The 20885-nt window shown below is 35.3% G+C and overlaps 1 protein-coding gene across 1 annotated transcript in view; it reads left to right on the plus strand.

Annotated features, from left to right (window-relative positions):
* Positions 1 to 20885, plus strand: part of LOC106871186 (KICSTOR complex protein SZT2) — a 102669-nt gene that overhangs the window by 3077 nt on the left and 78707 nt on the right. Inside the window, exons 2-16 of the mRNA XM_052974313.1 lie at positions 3545 to 3673; positions 4597 to 4776; positions 6905 to 6982; positions 7207 to 7299; positions 7525 to 7659; positions 8355 to 8535; positions 10219 to 10439; positions 12057 to 12202; positions 13826 to 13980; positions 14785 to 14881; positions 15723 to 15857; positions 16060 to 16185; positions 17477 to 17542; positions 18471 to 18689; positions 19976 to 20344. Of these exons, the coding sequence (XP_052830273.1) occupies positions 3545 to 3673; positions 4597 to 4776; positions 6905 to 6982; positions 7207 to 7299; positions 7525 to 7659; positions 8355 to 8535; positions 10219 to 10439; positions 12057 to 12202; positions 13826 to 13980; positions 14785 to 14881; positions 15723 to 15857; positions 16060 to 16185; positions 17477 to 17542; positions 18471 to 18689; positions 19976 to 20344 (2330 nt within the window). The remainder of the gene's footprint in view (positions 1 to 3544; positions 3674 to 4596; positions 4777 to 6904; positions 6983 to 7206; positions 7300 to 7524; positions 7660 to 8354; positions 8536 to 10218; positions 10440 to 12056; positions 12203 to 13825; positions 13981 to 14784; positions 14882 to 15722; positions 15858 to 16059; positions 16186 to 17476; positions 17543 to 18470; positions 18690 to 19975; positions 20345 to 20885) is intronic.

The following is a 20885-nucleotide window of genomic DNA, read 5'->3' on the forward strand; positions in this document are numbered from 1 at the left end:
ACACACACACACACACACACACACACACACACACACACACACACACACACATACACGTGAGTTGTCTCAGAGACTGTAAGTCAGGGTAAATATGTATTCATATATCAGTCAATAGAGTGGGTATATTATCCGAAATATATAGTATTATATATCTATCACGGCTGATCTTACCAGTCGGTTTCGCGCAAGGAATACAATAGAGTGTTCGGTAACAATCTGATTATATAACCTTACGCTCATCAGAGTTAGCCGATAGTACTCACCAAGAGGTCAGATATATAGCTTTTAAACTAGGTACAGAAGACAGGGTAGAGACTCTGGAGAAGAGCTATAGAACATGAACATTAGATGATGATTATTAGTTTCAAGTTAATTCAGCACTGAATTACATATCTTCCACCACAAAATTAAATATTTTCTTATTCTTATTTGTCCTGCTAACAAGTAAATCATTCTGTGATGTTTAATCAGTTTTATCCAAACTACAGTCATAATTACATTTGGTGAAGCAATGACAGTAAACAACTATTGAAAATGCATTGCTTTAATATTATGGGCAATATTTAAAGTGGCAAGCGAGCAGAATTGTTAATGTGATGGATGGAATGATTTGGGGAGTTTCTTCCAGTTCTTTACATTCTGAGTGCAAATATCACTGTAGTCAAGTTTGCTTTTTATTTTTTCAGAGTTACTAAAGTAAGTACTAGTTTAACGCTGGGATTGGTGTTATTGACTAACCACTCCTAAAGATTGCTGGCCTTATGTCAAAATTAGAAGTAATTATTCTGAAGCAGTCAATGATTGGCAGAACCAGTTGAGCAATGGATTTTGTTCTGACTCTTTATATTCTGAATTCAAATGCCACTGAGATCAATTTTGCCTCTCATCCTTCCAGTGAAAATAAAATAAGTACTGGTCAAATACTCATCATCATCATCATCATCATTTAATGTTCTCTTTCCATGCTGTTTTTGTCTATCGAATCCACTTGCAAGGTATTGGTTGGTCTGAGGCAATAGTAGACGACACTTGTTCAAGGTGTTGTGTTGTTGGACTGAACCTGAAACCTTGTGGTTGCCAAGCAAACTTGTTAACCTCACAACCATGCCTGTAACACTTTAGTGTCATATTCAGTGTGCCAGGACTCAAAAATAGCTGAAAATAGCTGTTATACAGTATCCGTTTGCTGGCTATCTATTGCATCACCCAGTGTGGCTTCTGACATCTTTATTCAATTCATTGACCTACATTGAGTATTATTAGTTTCAATATTCATAACTTACAGCCAATGTCTGTAAAGCTTTTGACTCTGTTCTCTCTTATCTGTTATCTATCTATATAAAGATGAGAATGTGTGTCTGTCTGTCTGTCTGTGTGAATCCCTAAAACTTGAGAACTACACAACCAATTTCATACAAATTTTACACATGCCTTACTTAGGGTTCATGTAGTGTCATAGGCCAAAAAAAGTTTTTAACTTCTTGCCTAGTGCGAGCCCACAGCAATATCATATTTCCTCCACTATTTCAGTATTACGTGTCAAAAGTGAAACAATAACATCTCTCTATTGTAATGTCAGATATTTTCACTTTAATAGTTTCGCTTTAATACTGAAACTATATACACAGGCATACATACATGCATATATATAATACACATATATATAATACACATATATATATATATACGTATACATCTGCACAAATGTATATATATAGATGTACATATATATGCATGTATATATATAGATGTATATATATACATGTATATATATATAGATGTATATGTATACATCTATATGTATAGCTGTATATGATATTTGGAACTAAGATTCAATGCATAAGGGTGGGTATAATGCAGTATGTTTGGTTTGAATTTGAGATGGTTTAAAGGGGGCAGAGCACTCATGAAAATTCATAAATTTTTAATGTTGATGAAATTTCAACCATGGGTAATTGACACACATCAAGAAGTATTCTCAAAGTTTCCACTTCTCTGAGGATTCTAAGACCCCCTAATGGGGGGCCTTAACCCCCAAATTTTAGTCATTTTTTAATGATCCAAAACTATGGCAAAAGTACTGAATAGATCTTTATGAAATTTGGAAATTATATTCTATGCATAAGGGCCATAACCCCCATGAAAATTCATATATTTTTGTTGTTGCTGAAATGTAAGAAAAGTGCTGAAGCATCTCATACAAAACGATCATGTAGATGCCATCTTCAACTGGGAACAGTCATGAGGTAGTGATTAGATGATGTGATGGGTGCAGAGATGTATATAGTATTGCAGACATTTAGTTTTATGGTGAGAAAGAGAGCAAGAGTACTTGGGTGTCTGTGTGTCTGAAATGCAAATAGGAGGTGAAAGAAGCTCATGTAAAGAGTTTAGAATAACAAAGATTCTGCTTCCGCACTTGCAGTATTGATGTAATGTGAGAGTAAGAGTCCTGAAATGTATAAGTGTTGAAGTCATCATCTTTAATGATTTTGGAACAAGGAGAAGTGAGATATATATGTTCTTCATGCAGGAGGAGATTTGATCAAAGTGTTGGTGGTTTGAAAAGTTCAGAGAACGAGACGTGGAACAGATATCTCTGGGAGAATAAGTGAGAGAGATTTTGAGCCAGAGTGAGAGAAGGGGTGTATGAGCCTGGGGGAACGAGGGAGAGATTTCAAGCTTGAGTAACTGGAAGTTGTTATCCATAAATTTTTCTCTCTAAAACAATTTTTGTTTCATTGAATATCTTAATGAAATTAGGCTGGTGGGGAGGTTGTCTGTAAAAAGTACTGGTGTGGGTTCCATGATTTTTGGCAAATAATGAGTTCCATGCCAAAATAGATTTAGAAATTACTATTCTAAGACTTGGAAACACAAATGGTATAATTCTGGTGAAACAGCGCCAAGAGAAGTATTTAGCCAAGAATAACTCCACTTTTTATTTGCTGAGCTGGGGATTGTGTAAGACTGAATATTGATTATAGGTATCCAAATAATCAGAGACAGACCAAGCAAAATTTGGAATAAGCTAACAGAATCAAGGGTCATTGTCATTTTTATTAAGTGTCTACTTTTCCATGCTTGCATGTGTCTGGCTGAATTTGTCAAGACAGTTTTTTCTATGGCTGGAAGCCCTTCCTGTCTTCAACCTTCACCTGTTTCCAAGCAAGGTAATATTTATCTATGGTCAGTTATGTTTTCTACTGAAGACTGGAAAGAACAACATAGCTTTATGACTGTGATGCTCATTTACAACTATGCTGTCTAGACAAGGGTACATACACAAACACACACACACACACACACACACACATGTCTGATGGGCTTCTTTCAGTTTCCCTCTACCAAATCCACCCGTAAGGTTTTGGTCAGCTTGAGGCTCTTGTAAAAGACACTCACCCCCAGGTGCTGTGCTGTGGAATGAACCCAAGACCAGATGGCTGGGAAGCAAGCTTCTTAACCACACCTATGCCTATTTAAGGTAAATTGAGAATAACAATGGAAGCAATAAAACTCATTGGTTGTTATTTGTATTTTTCAGTCTGCTCCTGAAGCAAAGGAAATTTACCTTTTGATGAAGAAAGAATACAGGATATCACGAAACATCCGAGCAACATGGTATTTCAACCATTTAAATACCACAATGACATTTGTACCTCCTGTAAGCCTTGTAAGTATGTGGCTATTCACATTCATTTATGAAACCTTGTAGATGTTTAAATTTTGAAGTGCAGAAGTTGTCAATAAGTACCTCTGTTTATCATATCATTTTTTTAAAAATAAAAACAGAATAACAATACAATTTCAAATTAATTAATTTTTTTACAATATTTTTGTGGGCAAGATGACATGCTCAATCATTAATTAACCTATCAGAAAAGTTGAAAAGATAATAGTTTGAATGGAACAGTTGACAGACAAGACAGTTGAAAAGTAAAAGTGTCTCATTGCTTGGGAAGGTTTATGACTGTGATAATACTTAGAGATGTTGTATGTAATCTCTACAGTCAGTAGTAATTAGAGTAGTATCTATTTAACAATGACACATCCAGAACACTTAGTCCTTTCATGATTTGTCCTTTTTTATTTTGTTTTAAATATAAGTGTACTGTGAATCTTGAAAATTTTGGAGAGGAAAATGTTATTGTTGTTATATGCAACAGAAGTAGTATCAGATTAACTCTTTTGAAATCAACCTACCTGAAGCAGCCCTGGATTCTATGGCATAAACTTACTGTTCTAAAGAAGTTTAAATTATAATCTTCCATCAAAATTTGTTCTCGACCCCAGCTTAATAATGAGAAAGTTATTTTAGTAAATTCTTCATTATACTAATATTGCCTCTATTGCTTGACAGGAGCTTTTTACATACCAGGTATGCAACACCAGCATCGGCCACATTGCCTTCATGAGACTCAAACAAAAAATAAATATGTAAATGTTTGAATTTTCCAATCTATTCTAGTATTTTAAAAAGTTGGTTTTCATAATCATAATGGAACTTTTTCATGTAATTTAAAAAAAAAAAATGAATGCTTCACATTTATGTTTGTCATTTTTAAAAATGTGTAACATTTTTTCTTTTACTTCAAGTCTGATTTATCATCAGAAGAACTGATAGTGTTGTCTGTGATCCCAGAGAAAAGCTATGTCACCTTCCAGCCAGGCAAAGAACATTCTTTCAAGCTTACCACACGCACCAAAGTGATTTTCATGTCCACACAGTATAGAATTGCATTCGCCCTGGATCTAAGCCCGTCTGTGTCCTCTTTGGTAAGCTTTTTGTTTTTATTTTTCTAATTGTGATGTTGCAATTATAAAGTATTAAATATAATGTTGTATTAAGTATAGCATAGCATTAAATATAAATTGGTGTTGTAGGAGCATTCTTCATAATAATGGTTTCAAATTTTGGGGGAAGAGTTAAATTAATTACATCAACCCTAGTGTTCAACTGGTACTTATTTTATCAACATTGAGAGAATGAAAGGCAAAGTTGACCTCTGTGGCATTTGAACTCAGAACGTAAAAACAGACAAAATTCCACTAAGCATTTTACCTGGTATACTAATGACTCTGCCAGCTCGCTGTCTGAACATTCTTTATTATATTGCTGAAATTATAGACGCCCCAAATTGGGGTGGTGTTGAGTTATATACTTAAATGATTATTTTAGAAAATCTACTTACTATGCAAGGGATACTGAGTATTAATTTCATTGGAAAAGGAAACCAGCATTGCCAGACTTGGCTATCAGAAAAATATTCTTTTCTACTCTAATCACAAGGCCCAAAATTTTGGGTGAGGCGGGGGGGGTCTGTCAATTAGATCGACCCAGTACACAACTGGTACTTAATTTATTGACCCCCCCCCCAAAGGATGAAAGGCAAAGTCGACCATGACGGAATTTGAACTCAGAATGTAAAGTCAGACAAAATACTGCTAAGCATTTCGCTTGGTGTGCTAACATATCTGCCAGCTCGCTGCCTTATATTCAGAAAAATATTAAGATCAAAATTTAGAAATGCTGTTGAAATGGCGATAAGATACCTGAAGGTTTGTATTACCATAGAGTAGAAGAAACTCAGAAAAGTCCCTGAGGTAGTTTTAATTTTCTGTTAGCTATTTCGTTTTAGGTGTGACTTGCAAAATGCACTGATATTTAGAAAAAGTGAGTATTATTTAATGCGCTGCACCAGTGTAAGTATATTCTTGGGAGGAAAGTGTAACACATTCACCCGTCTCTGTTTCAGAACAATTGTAATATTTGTTTTTTATATTTTATCTTTTACTTGTTTTATTGTTTTAGTCATGGGACTATGGTCATGCTGGGGCACTACCTTGAAGGGTTTAGTTGAGCAAATCGATCCCAGTACTTAGTTTTAAAATCTGGTACCTAGTCTATCAGGCTCTTTTATCAACCCTTGGAGTTAAGGGGATGTAAACAAACCAACACCAATTGTCAAGTGGTGGAGGGGATAAATGTGCCTTCAGCCAGGTTCCTCACAGGCAAGACACATAGGTATAAAATCTTCTGGGAAGGTAACAGTGAAGGGGTAGGTGGTGTGGGCATACTTCTTGCAGAGAAATGGGTGGATAAGGTCATAGAGGTAGTCAGAGTGTGTGATAGAGTACTTAAGCTCAGGCTAGTCTTGCAGAGTAGTATAACAACAATTATCTCTGCCTATGCCCCACAAGCGGGCCCACCAAATGAACAAAAGTTGAGTGGCAATGATCTCATCTTTGTGGCTGGGGATATCAGTGGGCATGTTGAAGTGATATGTGTTGTAGTTTTTTTTTTTTAAAGCACCAGTCCTGATTCCCGATACTTTTTGATAAGACCTTGTATAAGCCCCTCAAACAGAGTTAATAGACAAACAGTTCTATGTGGCCTTTGTGTGAGCTATCACAAGTATTGATGGCTGTGATATTGTCATAGAAGGACATTTGAAAGGCCACATCAGAAACACCAAGGTGTGTATTGAAGCTATGGCAGTAATACCTGAAAAGGAATCAGTTATGAAGATCATTGTCATCATCATCATATAACATCTGTTTTTCATGCTGGCATGGGTTGGATGGTTTCACTGAAGCTGGTAAAGCAGGGGCTGCACCAGTTGCCATTGCCTGTTCTAGCATGGTTTCTATGGCTGGATGCCCTTCTTAGTACAAACCAATCCACAGAGTGTACTGGGTGCCATTTACATGGCACCACCACCAGTGCTTTTAACATGACACTAGTACCAATGCATTTTAAGTGGCACCAGCGGCAGAGGAGGATATTTAAAGTATATCTTATTGAAAGATGGTATTGTGCCATAAATATTTTCCTTAGAAGCTCCTCAAAATATTTGTCTGAATTGAACAAATTAATGATATTTTTCTCATTTATCTATTTTAGGATTTATGTTCAGGTCGAGTACTGTGGGATGATGTTTACACTTCTTTGAAGAACTGTCTTACTGGTTTAGTACAGCCTGTAAGTAGATTTCAATAATTATTTCTTAAAGACAACTTTATATGTAAAACACATATGCACACTATATCTCTCTCTTTCTCTCTCCCTCTCTCTTGCTCTGAATTGTTTTCACTGAACTTGCTTCAAGAAACACTGGATTATTAGTACAAGAAGTTAATTTATAATTATTTTTGCCAAAGATCTTAATTGTTTGGGTTAAAACTTGATCTTTTTTCTTCTTGCAGTTTTGTTCACCTGGCTCAGATCTAGCTCTGACTCCATCTCTTTATGTAACAGTTGTTGCTTACACACCATTAATTGCATGTCGCAATAATTTCGTAAGTATTCATATATTTATAAAAAACATTCTTTTGGCATTGTATTTTTAACATCCACTTCTTCATGTTTGCATGGGTTGGAAGGAGTTTATGAGGCAAATTTTCAATCAGAATATTAATGTTAACTCTCATGTTATATTTCTTTTTAATGTAATTCAATATTGTTGTGTCTCTCTGTGTTTTACTATTCATATTGAATTTTAGCTGTTTTTGTAATATTTATAGGTCTTATGTCAAGGAGTATTGGTTACAAGAAAAAATTTAAAAACCATTCTTGGTGAATTACATCGAATGCTCAAGGAGTTTGAGAATGCTGTTTCAAAACATTTTGCATCATTAGTAACTCTTCAAATGAATTCTGTGAGTGTAACATTTTTAATACTTTTTCATGTTCATCTTTGCTTAACCCTTTAACATTTAAATAGGCCATATCGAACCAAAATATTCTACTGGTTTTATGTTTAAATTGACCAGATTCAGCCTCTCACACCTACCCTACAATCTCATTCTAAAAATAAATAATTACATCATTGAAATCTAGGAAGCATGAGATAATGCATGATTAATTCAAAACAGTGTGAATAAATAAGGATTACATTTGACAGAGTGATCTGAATGTTAAAGGGTTAATGTAATGAACTTATTTGGGTGGAAGAGATATATTGTTAGATCTATACAAGTATTACAAATTGTTTTCCGTCTGTCATGAACCCTAGGATTCATGAGGCTGGAGCTTGGCATATAAATTACTGAGATTACATCACCCTTCCTGAATGGGATGTCAATCCATTGTAGGGTTAACTCTCCAACTATCTACAGCTGGGTTGATTGGAGCAACCTGAAGGGAAGTAATTTGCTTTAGAACACAACACACTGGCTAGTCCAGGAATTGAAACCATGATCATAAGATCGTGAATACAACACCCTAACCACTAGGCCTGGTGCAGCCTCCTGGACCCCAGCCGAACCGTCCAACCCATGCCAGCATGGAAAATGGACGTTAAACGATGATGATGATGATTATTGACTACTTTTCTTTTTCTTTTAATGTATAGCATGAGCTTAGTGAAGTTACCTCTTTGAATGACATACCGTCTGTTGACACAAGAAGCCGCAGATCAAAATTGGATGAGCAGAAAGTTGAAGAACTTATATCCAAACCTGAACACGGTTTTGTTAATGTTCTCAGGTTTGGTATTTTGGCTCTACAGCTGTTACCAGAAAATGCATCAGCAGGTACTGTGAAGGAGTTTACTATACATTTGCATTTGTTTTTATTTTATTAAGTTTTTGACAGAACTGAATTAACTGAAATAAAGCAAAATTATGTAATTTACTGCTAGATCACCATTCTTTGCTTATATACATTGTAATTTTGAAGCTATCAAATCCCCCCCCCCCCCAATGCTGTCGTTATTGTTATCATCATCATTGTTTAATGTCCTCATTTCCATGCTTGCATAGGTCAGGCTGAGTTTATAGAAATAGGTTTTCTTTGCTGACCCTCACCTGTTTGCATGCAAGGTAATAATTCCCCATGGCTGAACATGTTTACGCAGAATATTGGAAATGAATGACATTCGTTTACAACCGTCACATGATGCCAAAAAAAAAAAAAGAGACACAAATAAGTGGTTGATATTAGGAAGGGCATCCAGCTATTGGAGCTTGCTGCAGTCCTTTAATTCATCAAATCCTGTCAACCCATACCAACATGGAAAACAGATGTTAAAATGATAATGATGATGTCTTCAAAGACACTATAGATTACTCATGTTAAGTAAAGGACTTGAAGAATTTAGCAACAACGTTTTTACACATAGTTAATTTTACATTTTTGTATTTAATGTATCATTTTATGTTATTTTTGTGAGAGATAAAAGTATATTGTTAAATATTGCTTGGTTAATTAATTTGGCTAATATGAAATGTAGCTTATTTATATTCACCTCATCTCCAGTATTGTTTCTCTTCGTCATCCCCATATATCTCCTTCACTGCAAAACACTTGTTTCTGTCCCCTCTTTCCTGCTTTAGTCTCCTGAATAGCTGGTACCAAAGCTACCTCCCTCAGTACTGTACCCCTACTCAGTGAAGGAGTCTTGTTTTGTGAGTTACCTGGTGACCTCATTAGTGCTGGTGCCATAAAAAAAAAGCACCCAGTACACACTATAAAGTGGTTGGTGTTAGGAGGGGCATCCAGTTGTATAAACCATGCCAAAGCAGACATTGGAGACCAACTTTGCTCTCAGGCTGGTCAGATTCTGTAATACCATCCAGCTCATACCAACAAGGAACATGAATATTAAATGATGACGATGATGACAAATTGTTAGTGGCACAGGGATGATACCATTATTGTAATATGTTTTATTTTTAAGCTTTTACTTAAATATTTCTGTTGTTTTTAGATAATTTCTGTTTTAACCATATACAAGTATAGCTTGATGTTAGGTTTATTACAGGCTTAGAAAAATAAACAGTACTTAAATGTTGATAAGAAGCCTCATAATAATAATTTTCCATGCAAGCGAAAGCAAAATCGGGATGGCACCTGTGCCCAGCGTCGCCTTTCTGGCACTTGTGCCCGTGGCATGTGTTATGGACTTTCGAGCGAGATCATTGCCAGTGCCCCTGGACTGGCTCTTGTGCGGGTGGCACATAAAATACACCATTTGAGCGTAGCCGTTGCCAGTACCGCCTGACTGGCCTTCGTGTGGGTGGCATGTAAAAGCACCCACTACACTCTCTGAGTGGTTGGCGTTAGGAAGGGCATCCAGCTGTAGAAACTCTGCCAAATCAGATTGGAGCCTGGTGTAGCCATCCGGTTTCACCAGTCCTCAGTCAAATCGTCCAATCCATGCTAGCATGGAAAGCGGATGTTAAACGATGATGATGATGGTTTTCTTTTTCTTTTAGGTATTGCAGTTGTCACTGATGGAATGGTTGGCCTTCCAGATGCCAGTATGTTTGAAGCCCTTGTTGCACAGCTCCGTAACAGTACCATCGCATGTTCATTTTTGCACATTGGATGCAGTCACCACAGTAACTTGTCCTTTGGACGGGTTCCACATACAGAGCTGATGAAATTTATTGCTACTGCCACATTTGGAGGTTATTTTGCAGTGTCACCTAGTGTTGTAAGTTATCCTGACCTCTTCCTTCTTCATCAGTGGCTAAAATTCTCAAGAGTATGAAGTAATCTTGTTGTGGCTGCTCGGTCTGTTAGGAATAGCAGCCAAATTTCTCTCAAATTACACCCTACTGTCTGATGTAGTTTTAAGTTCATTTATGTCTGAATACAAGATGTAATGGTTACAGCTGAATTTCTTTTGGTCATAGGTTTGTTAGATCACGGTCGAATATTTACAAATGTTAAAATTCATTACTACCTTTCATTTATTTTTCCCCATTTTTTTTTTCAAAAAAAAAAACAAAACAAACTAACTATGGGTATGGGTTGGGCAGGTTTGAAAATTCTTACATTTATGCAATTTTCTGGAGTAACAGGCTAAAGACCTAGTTATTTTGGGATTAAGGGAGAATACTGTTGTTTATTACAATGATACTGTGACCTAGTTTAAGTAATGAGATAGTTCTTTAGTTCATTTAACTATCACAGTTAAGGTCATGTTGTAGTACTTTTTTGTATAAATCATATAACATACATAAAGGTATGCTAGCTTGTCTTCTCTGTTTTGACGCGGTAGTGCAAAAATACAACAAAAATCTAAGCTGAAACAATGTATTACTCAATTTAACTGACAATCAATAAAGCATATATTCTTTTCTTCTCTAGTCATAAGGCCCAAAATTTTGGGGGAGGGGACCAGTTGATTAGATTGACCCCCAGTATGTAACTAGTACTTAATTTATTGACCCTGAAAGGATGAAAGGCAAAGTCAACTTCAGTGAAATTTGAACTCAAAATGTAAAGATAGATGAAATACCACCAAGCATTTCGCCTGGCATGCTAACGTTTCTGCCAGCCTGCCACTTTCTTCATAGCATATATTGAGAAATTGATGATGATGCTAAAACAAGATTAAACCAATAATTGTCAGGTCCAGCATTATTAAAGATAACTTGAATTGATTTGTTGTCTTTTAGTCTAAATTGTTCTTGATGTTTATGTGAAAGAAAGCTCTGGTCACAACCTCTAGTAACTGTGTAATGTTAAGGCGACATTTCTTTGCTACAGAAAAACTGAAGCTTCTATAAGCATAATTTGCTGGTTAGCTGATCAATCTAGAACATATATATATTTGTTAATAATCATACTGGTAGCAAAGTAGTATAATATAGAAGCAAACTTAGCTCTTCATTTGGTTGAGATTGTTTGGATTTATCACTCTATCCTGTTGCAGGATTACTAATTTTTACCAGCTGAAATGGACTGGAGCAACATAAAATGAAGAATTTTGCTCAAGAACACAACACATTGCCTAGTCAAGGAATCAAAACTACAATATTACAATCATGAGTTCAAGACTCTAACCATTAAGCCATGCGCCTTCACATATGCAAAGTTGGGTCTCCTTTAAGTTTCAATACTTTTTTCCTGAATACGTACATCAGAAATTGGGGTGCATCTAATATGTTTGTGTGCCATTTATACCATCAAATACATATTTAATGGCATAAAAGGTTATTGATTTGACTTCAAGAGTTTGGTTAGATTTCATAATTTAGTTGTTACATGTTTCTGATGTATATAAATGATTCTCATATAGATTAATTTTTTTATTTACCTTTAGAAAAACTCTGGAAATGAATTGAATGTTTACCACAAAGCATTTTTCCTGTGGAGCTTTCAGAAAGGTTTAACAGGATTTGAAGTTCCAGATACTGGTTTGAATTGCAGACAAGATCATACATCAGGGCGGCCTTCTTGGGTTGGCAGGTACAAATATTTCATATTCTTCACACTGACATATTGATTTACTAAACATCGAAATGTCTTTACAGTTTTAGCACCATTTCCCAAATCATTACTTTTTTTTTATATATCTGTCCCCCTCTCCCTCTGTGTGTGTGTGTATCTTCATCATTTGACAATGAGGATATCAGTTATTTGAATAATTGAACGAATAACTGGCACTCTGTCAGTTACAATGATAAATAAATGTAAAAAAGATAAAGACAATGGTTATTCGTAAGGCAGAACAAAGGAAAACAAATATAAAGACAGATGGACAGTAGCTTGAACATGTAAAAAACGAGTATTTAGCACAAATCGGGAAGTTTACTATGTAAAAAGCTACCTGACTCTCTGTTGTTTACAGTGACAAGTGTTCCAGTTGATGTAATCAACAGAACAGCTTGCTTGTGAAATTATCATGCAAGTGGCTGAGCACTCCACAGACACATGTATCCTTAACACAGTTCACAGGGAGATTTAGCATGACACAGAGTGCGACAAAGCTGGCCCTTTGAAATAGAGGTACTACTCATTTTTGCCAGCTGAGTGGACTGGAGAAATGTGGAGTAAAGTATCTTGTTCAAGGACACAATGTGCTGCCAGGAATTGAAGTTAGGACCTTACAACCATGAGTTAACTACTACGCTACATGCCTTCACTTTGAATGAATATGTAAGTTAGTGACAGACATGTGTACCCTTAATGTAATTCCTGAGCTGAATCAGTGTGACATAGTGTGACAAGGCTGACTTCTGAATTACAAGTACACTTTCTCTGACTGGCTTCTTTACAGTTTCCATTTACCAAATTTCACTCATAAGTATGGGCTGGCTCAAGGTTATACAAAACAACACTTGCTTCATTTGCTGTACAGTGAGATTGAACTCAGAATCTCATGATTGCAAACAAACTGCTCAACCATTACGATGTGATGAAACTTTTAATTAAAAGATGAAATCAAAGTTATTGTAATCCTTTCATATTTATTAAATTTTTATGTTATTTTACATACTTTATGTAACAGGTGCAGGCGTGGCTGTGTGGTTAAGAAGCTTGCTTCCCAACCATGTGGTCTCAGGTTCGATCCCACTGCATGGCACTTTGGGCTAGTGCCTTTATAGCACTATAGCTTCAGGCCAATCAAAGCTGTGTATGGATTTGGAAGACAGGAACTGAAAGAAGCCCATTGTGTGTGTGTGTGTGTGTGTGTGTATGTGTATTATCAACATCATTTAACGCTTGTTTTCTATGCCTCTCACACCTACCTGATAATATTTAAATTATAAACAATTACATTATTGAAATCTCAAAGCTATAAGATAATGCATGATTAATTCAAAAGAATGTGAATAGATAAGCATTACATTTAACAGAGTAATCTGAATGCTAAAGAGTTAATCAATCGAATTCTCACAAAAAAAATGGATGGAATATGCAATTCTTAAATTAGGTATGTTGTATCATAAAAGATATCATCAAATTCTTCATTTACTGGAAACTTGTATGGCATGAGGAATTTGATGAGAATAGCAACCAGCTGATAAGCAAATCCTTTAGACTGTTTGGAATTTTACATTACCGAGTCTTTGCTTTGCTTGTTTGTAGGCTTTTGACCCATCCAGTTACGAATCAAGAAATCAATGTTGCACCAATGGTAAGGAAAAAGCACAAAGAGGTCAATCTCCAAACCACTATATCTGGAGTGCTGTCATTACGATTGCGAGAAGGTTATACAATCAAAGAGGTGAACCTAATTAAAGGTATGTGGAGTTACTGATTTTCTATTTTATGTTAATGGTTTGTAAAAATTAATCCTGTTTGCCATTATTGTGTCAATAAAGTAAATACCTATCAGTACTAGAAACATTGTCCTCCTCCTCATCCAACATCTGTTTTCCATGCCAGAATGGATTGGACTGTTTGACTCAGAGCTGGCAAGCTGCGGCAGGTTCCAGTCTGATTTGGCTCGGTTTCTATATTTGGATGCCCTTCCTAACGCCAGCCACTTTACAGTGTGTGCTGAGTGCTTTTAATGTGGCACTGCCACAAGTTCTTCTATGTGGTACTGGCACAGAACTCTTGCAGGCCAATTCTCTTCACCAAAGGATACGGTCTTGCTGTGGAGGATGGGTCTTCTTGAGTACAAGCAAGGCACCAGGTATCTTGGTCTTTTCAGAGCTGCATAACACATGTAAATATATAAACTGACAAATGTGCATACGACTTTCATAATGATACATGGGTTGATTCTTCAAGCCAAGTCAACTGGTGGAGATCTAGGGGTAGGTTAAGAATGAGATGGTTGGATAATATCCATGATCTTAGTTAGTCATGTTTGAGAATCCAACTGGAAATTGTAATGATGGTTGCTTCTGAAAGAACTCCATGTACTGAAGGACTCTACCCCAACAACTCTACCAGGAATAGTAAGTAAAGAGAGATGGATAGATATAGTGTCTACTTTGTGTGTGTGTGTGTTTGTGTAAAAATATATGGTTTGAATTTTTCATTTATGAATTTTTATATATATATATCATATTTTTCTTGTTCTTTGATTCCTTAAGGTGAAAGCCAGATTGAAGTTCGTCTTTTGTTACCATGGAGGGAATATGCTCGCATTGAATACATTGCTACAGCATCATGGCCTTTGTCTCCAAACAAGTAAGCTAATATCTTTACTTTTTACTTGTTTCAGTCATTAGACTGTGGCCATGCTAGGACACCACCTTAAAGAATTTTTATTTTGTAGTCAAATGGATCAATCCCACTACTTTTTATTTTTAAGCCTGATACTTATTCTGTTGCTCTTTTTTGACAAACTGATAAGTTATGGGAATGTAAATGCAGCAACACCAGTTGTCAAGCAGTGGTGGAGATTGAACCCTGAAACAAAGAGTAAATGAGTATCATACATGAAGAGCAATTCTGGAATTCATAATGGAACTAGAAAAGTAAAGCAGTGTTTTGAATCTGAGTGTGTTGGACTGAAAATAGAGAAATTATCTTTAATATAATCTTTATTTTCAAGATATGAAATTAATATTTATCTCATGCACTGGTATAATAAATGATGTGTGTCTTTCTGTAGAGGATTAGTGTTATTAACCAAACAAGTGAAGAAATAATTCTTGGATATTCATGCCTTTTCTGTTAACTTTTAGCATGCTTAGGTACATCATGATGCTGTACGAGTTTTCTCCCCTGTGGCTGCTGGCACATTGTGTTACATTAAGAGGGGAGAAAACTCATATGGTGGCATGATGCATCTACAGCATGCTAAAGGTTAATACCATAAATTCAGTGAAGTGAAATAGCTACTAGGAATGGAGACCATATCACAGGCTTTATTCACCAAGAACTATTGTACTTTTTTTTTTTTTTATATTTCGTGACTTGAATTACCATTTCCACTTGTATTGTTATATATCTATTTTGATACGGAAATGGTGATTGTGTATATGTATATATATATATATATATTTTTTTTCTATTTCAAATCTAGGCGTTACACTCGTGTAGAAATAATAATTGAAGGCAGCTATGATTTTCTTCATGAGATGACTTGTACTGACAAACGCCCATCCAAAAGTCCATTCCGCACTGCTCATGTCAAAAAATACTGGCAATCTTTACAAAAGTGAGTTTAAAGACTATTTTATGTTTTTTACATTTACATTTATCAAAAGTTTGTTGGAAATGTTCCATTTTGAACTATTTTGTTTATAGATTTTGATAAACTTTGGTTAATGCTTGTATTTGTAAATATCTTAGTTTTCACTAATTAAACTTTGATTGAAGACAGTGTTAATGTAATGACTTCCTTTTTGATTTCCTTTCAGCCTGATGCAAACAGACCAACTATTGGTTCATCTTCATTCTTTTTCCTCCAATGCTGTAAATTACACTGTTCCAAAAACACTAAAGAATGGATTGCCACTTCTACCAGCAGAATATTCTTTACAGCAGTTAGTATTATTTATATTGTTATCATCATCATCTTCACAATAATTTAGCTTTCTTTAGTACCTAGGGAAAAATCAACCCCAAATCTGTCTTTATCTAAAGGTTGGAAACACTATTAGGGAGCATCTTTTATCCTTTACTTGTTTCAGTCATCAGACTGTAGCCATGCTGGGGCACCACCTTGAAGAATTTTAGTTGAATGAATCAATCCCAGTACTTATTTTTGTAAACCTGGTACTTGTATTGGTCTCTTTTGCCAAACTGCTATGTTACAGGGATGTAAACACACCAACACCTGTTGTCAAGCGGTGGTGGGTGACACACAAATACAAAGACACACACACACATAGATATTTCTATAAATGTATGATGGGCTTTTTTCAGTTTCCATCTACTAAATCCATTCACAAGGCTTTCATCAGCCCGAGACTATAGTAGAAAACACTTGTCTAAGGTGCCATGCAGTGGGGCTGAACTGGAAACCATGTAGCTGGGAAGCAAAATTTTTCTGCACAGCCATGCCTGTGCCTATGTAAATCAGATCAGTAGGACCCAGCATCTGCTTTGATTATACTCATAGTATAAGTTAAACAATGCAAGCCAATGAAACTTTTATCAGTTTTACAGCATTGATGTGTAAACTACACCAAAATGTGATATATACAGTTTGGTGAACTGGTTTAATGAGAGATCTGTGTTTCGGCCATGGACATAGGAAAGAAGGTACAAATGCTCCTTTAGCTTCTTATATGGTACTCTGTAACTCATCCATCAGCCGTTCTCTCGATTACATCTTTTAATTTAAAGGTCATTAGCCTTTTGTTAAATGTCTCTTTTACATGTATTTTTTTTTTGCACACTATCTGATTGTATTATAATTTGGATGTAATTGTAGATTTTCTGAGTAGACCTTCATTGAAGCAATCTCACATCTTGTAATTAACAAAATACTTCATGGAGTGTCTATGCTGATAATAATTTTAATGAAACTCTTAATTGCAATCTCCTGATTGATTATTGCTTACTTCCTTTTTAATTTGTAAGACTGAATTTGTTTACATACATTACATTTATGAGTTCTGTGAATTTATTGCTGTTCATTTCAGTTTTCAGTTCTTTCTCTTTTTTTGGCACATACCAATCTTCTATACTGAAAACTCTTTTGAAGAAAAAAGCAAAAAATTTTAAAAAGTGCTCTAATATATATTAACTCTTGAAAAATTATTTATACGTTTAGATTTCCAATTTTTAAACTCTGATTTATCTTTAATACTTTTTGTTCTAATTTTGCAGAGATCCCAGTTTAAATGAGTTGATCAAATTCTGGAATCCAATTGCCAGTTTAGATATCAATATATGGTTAGTTAGATATATTTCTTACAAACTGAAGTCATTTAACTAAAACAGTTTACACCTCTTACTTGCAATGTTTGCCTCTTTTTTTCATCTTTTACTTGTTTCAATCATCAGACTGTGGTCATGTTGGGGCACTGGCTTGAAGAATATTTAATTGAACGTATTGACCCCAGTGTTTATTATTTAAAACCTGGTTCTTATTCTATCAGTTTCTTTTGCCAAACTGCTAGATTATGGGGATGTAAACATACTAGCACCAGTTGTCAAGCAGTGGTGGTGGTGGACAAAGATACACATATGAGTGAGTGGACAAACAAAAGAAGGGCATTCAACACATTAATTGAGAGTTACATGTATGGATCAAATGAATCAAACTGTTTTGATTCACATACATATATTTATTCATGTGTGTGTATGTATGTATATATATATATATATATATATATATATATATATATATATATATATAATAATATTAGGGATAAAATCCAAAATTACAGGTAAAAACTCAATTAAAATCAATTTATTAAAAATTGAAATTAAATTAAGTTTCACAGCGATCTCATAATTTAAATCCTGAAGCTACAAGATAATACACAATTAATTCAAAACAACTTGAATAAAAAAACATATTTGTCAGAGTAATCTGAATGCTAAAGGGTTAAGTTCCTTATAAACAGAACATCTTGCTCTGTAGTTTGGTGTGTGAATGCACTTAGGTACCTTACTTGAAAACAAGCAAGAGTTGTCAGTTGAAAGAACATCTAGCCATAGAATTCAATCTTGAGAAGTCTTGTCCAGCACATACCAGCATGGATAAAGCAAATATAGAAAGGATAATGATGATGATGATGATAGGAAGTTAAGTCTAGTGACATAAAAAATAAATGTCTGTATAATCGTTTTATTGTTTTATCTCTTTCTTTTCAAGGCAAAAATGGATGCACACACATCGAATTGGTATCATATTGCGGCATGATACTCCTCTGAAAAAGTACCTGCACACTCCAAATTCCAATGGCTACTTCCAGTCTGTACACTGTTATAAAGCTATGACTGCATTGAACAACATGTTGAAACACTGGTGCACATTTGTCTTGATGGAGAATCACTCTAACCTCACATACATGTACATAAAATTTAATAACAGGTAAGTGTACCATTCATTACATTGTCATTTTATATGGAGACCAATATGGCTCGAATAAGTAAGACATGTGACAGCCTTGTCTCAGGGGTATATTACCTGCTATAGCTTACTGTTTTATCTTGTGGGAGATTGGTATTTCATCTGTTTAAGACCATGGAAGTGAAGTTAGTGATGAAACAAATATAGTTTATGAAGAAGAGATTTACTTCACTAACTTCATATGGAAAACTTACAATTCAGTACTATACTCAATATGTTGAATTCTCTCTGATCCTTATATTCCACATTCATGTTTACATGCTATGGCTCGGTGCAGGCATGGCTGTGTAGTCAAAAAGCTGTGAAGGTGTAAAAACATCATATCTACCCAGTGCTTCCCTCTAATGGACTCTCAGTCCCATTGCCCAGCATCTTGGACAAGTGTCTTCTACTATTGCTCTGGGCTCATTAATGCCTTGTGTGTGAATTTGCTAGACAGAAACTGTGTATGAACCTGTTGTATATATAATGAGCATTCTAAGATAAGGTTTTGCCTTTAGAATATTCCCAGGGTTATATCACTTCAGTACCTCCTATTAGGAAGGCTAAGGAGCCAGAAATGAATCTGAGAGTCCATTAGAGGGAAGCTCTGGATAGATTTGATGTTTTTACAGCTTTTACTGTAAGAGAGGATGTTTTCTCCATGTGAATTTACCTTTAAAAGTTAAAATATGTCACAAACATATTTTGATAAACCTAGAGTTCATTTATTCCTCATCACTGCTTAGTGCTGATACTATTGTGTTTATTCTGAGTAGGAATGTGTGTATCTTTGTGTTTGTGAATGTTCTCCACCATCAATTGATGACAGGTGTTGGTTTGTTTACATCTCCATAACTTAGTGATTTGGCAAAAGACAATGAGAAAATAAGTTCTCAACTTTAAAAAAAGTAAACACTGGGGGTCAACTATTTGACTACAACTGTGGCCCCAGCATGGCCAGAGTCCAATGAGTGAAACAAGTAAAAGAAATATGTTCTAATAAAAACCTCAAAGTATCTATTTTGTTACTGTGGATGTTATGGGACTTCTTACAGTTGATAATATTACTAACACTGGTAAAATAAGCATTAGTAATATTGCTAGATTTGATTCAATTAATAGCACACTCTCCCACCCTGCAAAATTTGCTTTTGTTTTCATTCAAAAGAAATGAACCTAAACACTATATGTGCCACTGTGACTTATTGATGTTTTAAAAGAAAAATGTATTTAAAAATTTTTTTTCTGTTTCATTTCATTTAAAGTGATTCTGACAAACCTCCAAGCACATTTTATATACTACGTGTAACATCAAAACCACCTTGTTTGGTGTTGCGGCTTGCATTCCTTGGTGGAACAGCTGGACATGAACGGCATGCAGTTGTAGCTGAACTAAGAGAAGAAATCCTCAAGTTGAAACTACCAAGAGGACCTCATAAATCCTCTGGCTTGCGGTTATCACTTGAAAGGAGAAAACAAGTCCAAGGCATACCATTGGATTTAACCAACCAGAAAGAGGATGACCTCTCCAGTGCCAAACCATCCAAAATGAGTACTCAGCTAAACAGAAAGCAAACCACAGAAGTCAAATGTTGTGTTGTGTTGAGTAAACCAGTGGAGAAAATTTTAATCAGGTTAGTTTTCTTATTTATATTTATTTATATATTCCTTTGTTCTTTTATTTGTTTTTAGTCATTGAACTGTGTCCATACTGGAGCATCACCTTGAAGGGTTTTCATCAATTGTATTGGTTTCAAATTTTGGCACAAGGCCTGCAGTTTCAGGGTCAGTGGTAAGTCAATTACATTGACCCCAGTACTCAACTGGTACTTATTGCATTGACCCAGAAAGGATGAAAGGCAAAGTCAACCACTGAAATTTGAACTTAAAATATAAAAGCATATGAAATGCTGCTAAGCATTTTGTCCAGGATGCTAACGATTCTGCCAGTTCACTGTCTTTATTGACCATATTGAGTCCAGTTCTGACTCTCAAGTTTGGTACTCATCTTAATCAACCTTATTGACAACTCACTAAGTCATAGAATATGAACAAAGACAGCATTTTTGCAAGTGGTATCAATATAAAGACAAACGAAGAGGTAGACACATATGCATGCATGTATGCTCTCTCTCTCTCTCTCTCTCTCTTTCTCTCTTTCTCTCTCTCTCTCTC

The sequence above is a fragment of the Octopus bimaculoides genome, chromosome 18 (assembly GCF_001194135.2).
Source record: "Octopus bimaculoides isolate UCB-OBI-ISO-001 chromosome 18, ASM119413v2, whole genome shotgun sequence".
Lineage (NCBI taxonomy): Eukaryota > Metazoa > Mollusca > Cephalopoda > Octopoda > Octopodidae > Octopus > Octopus bimaculoides.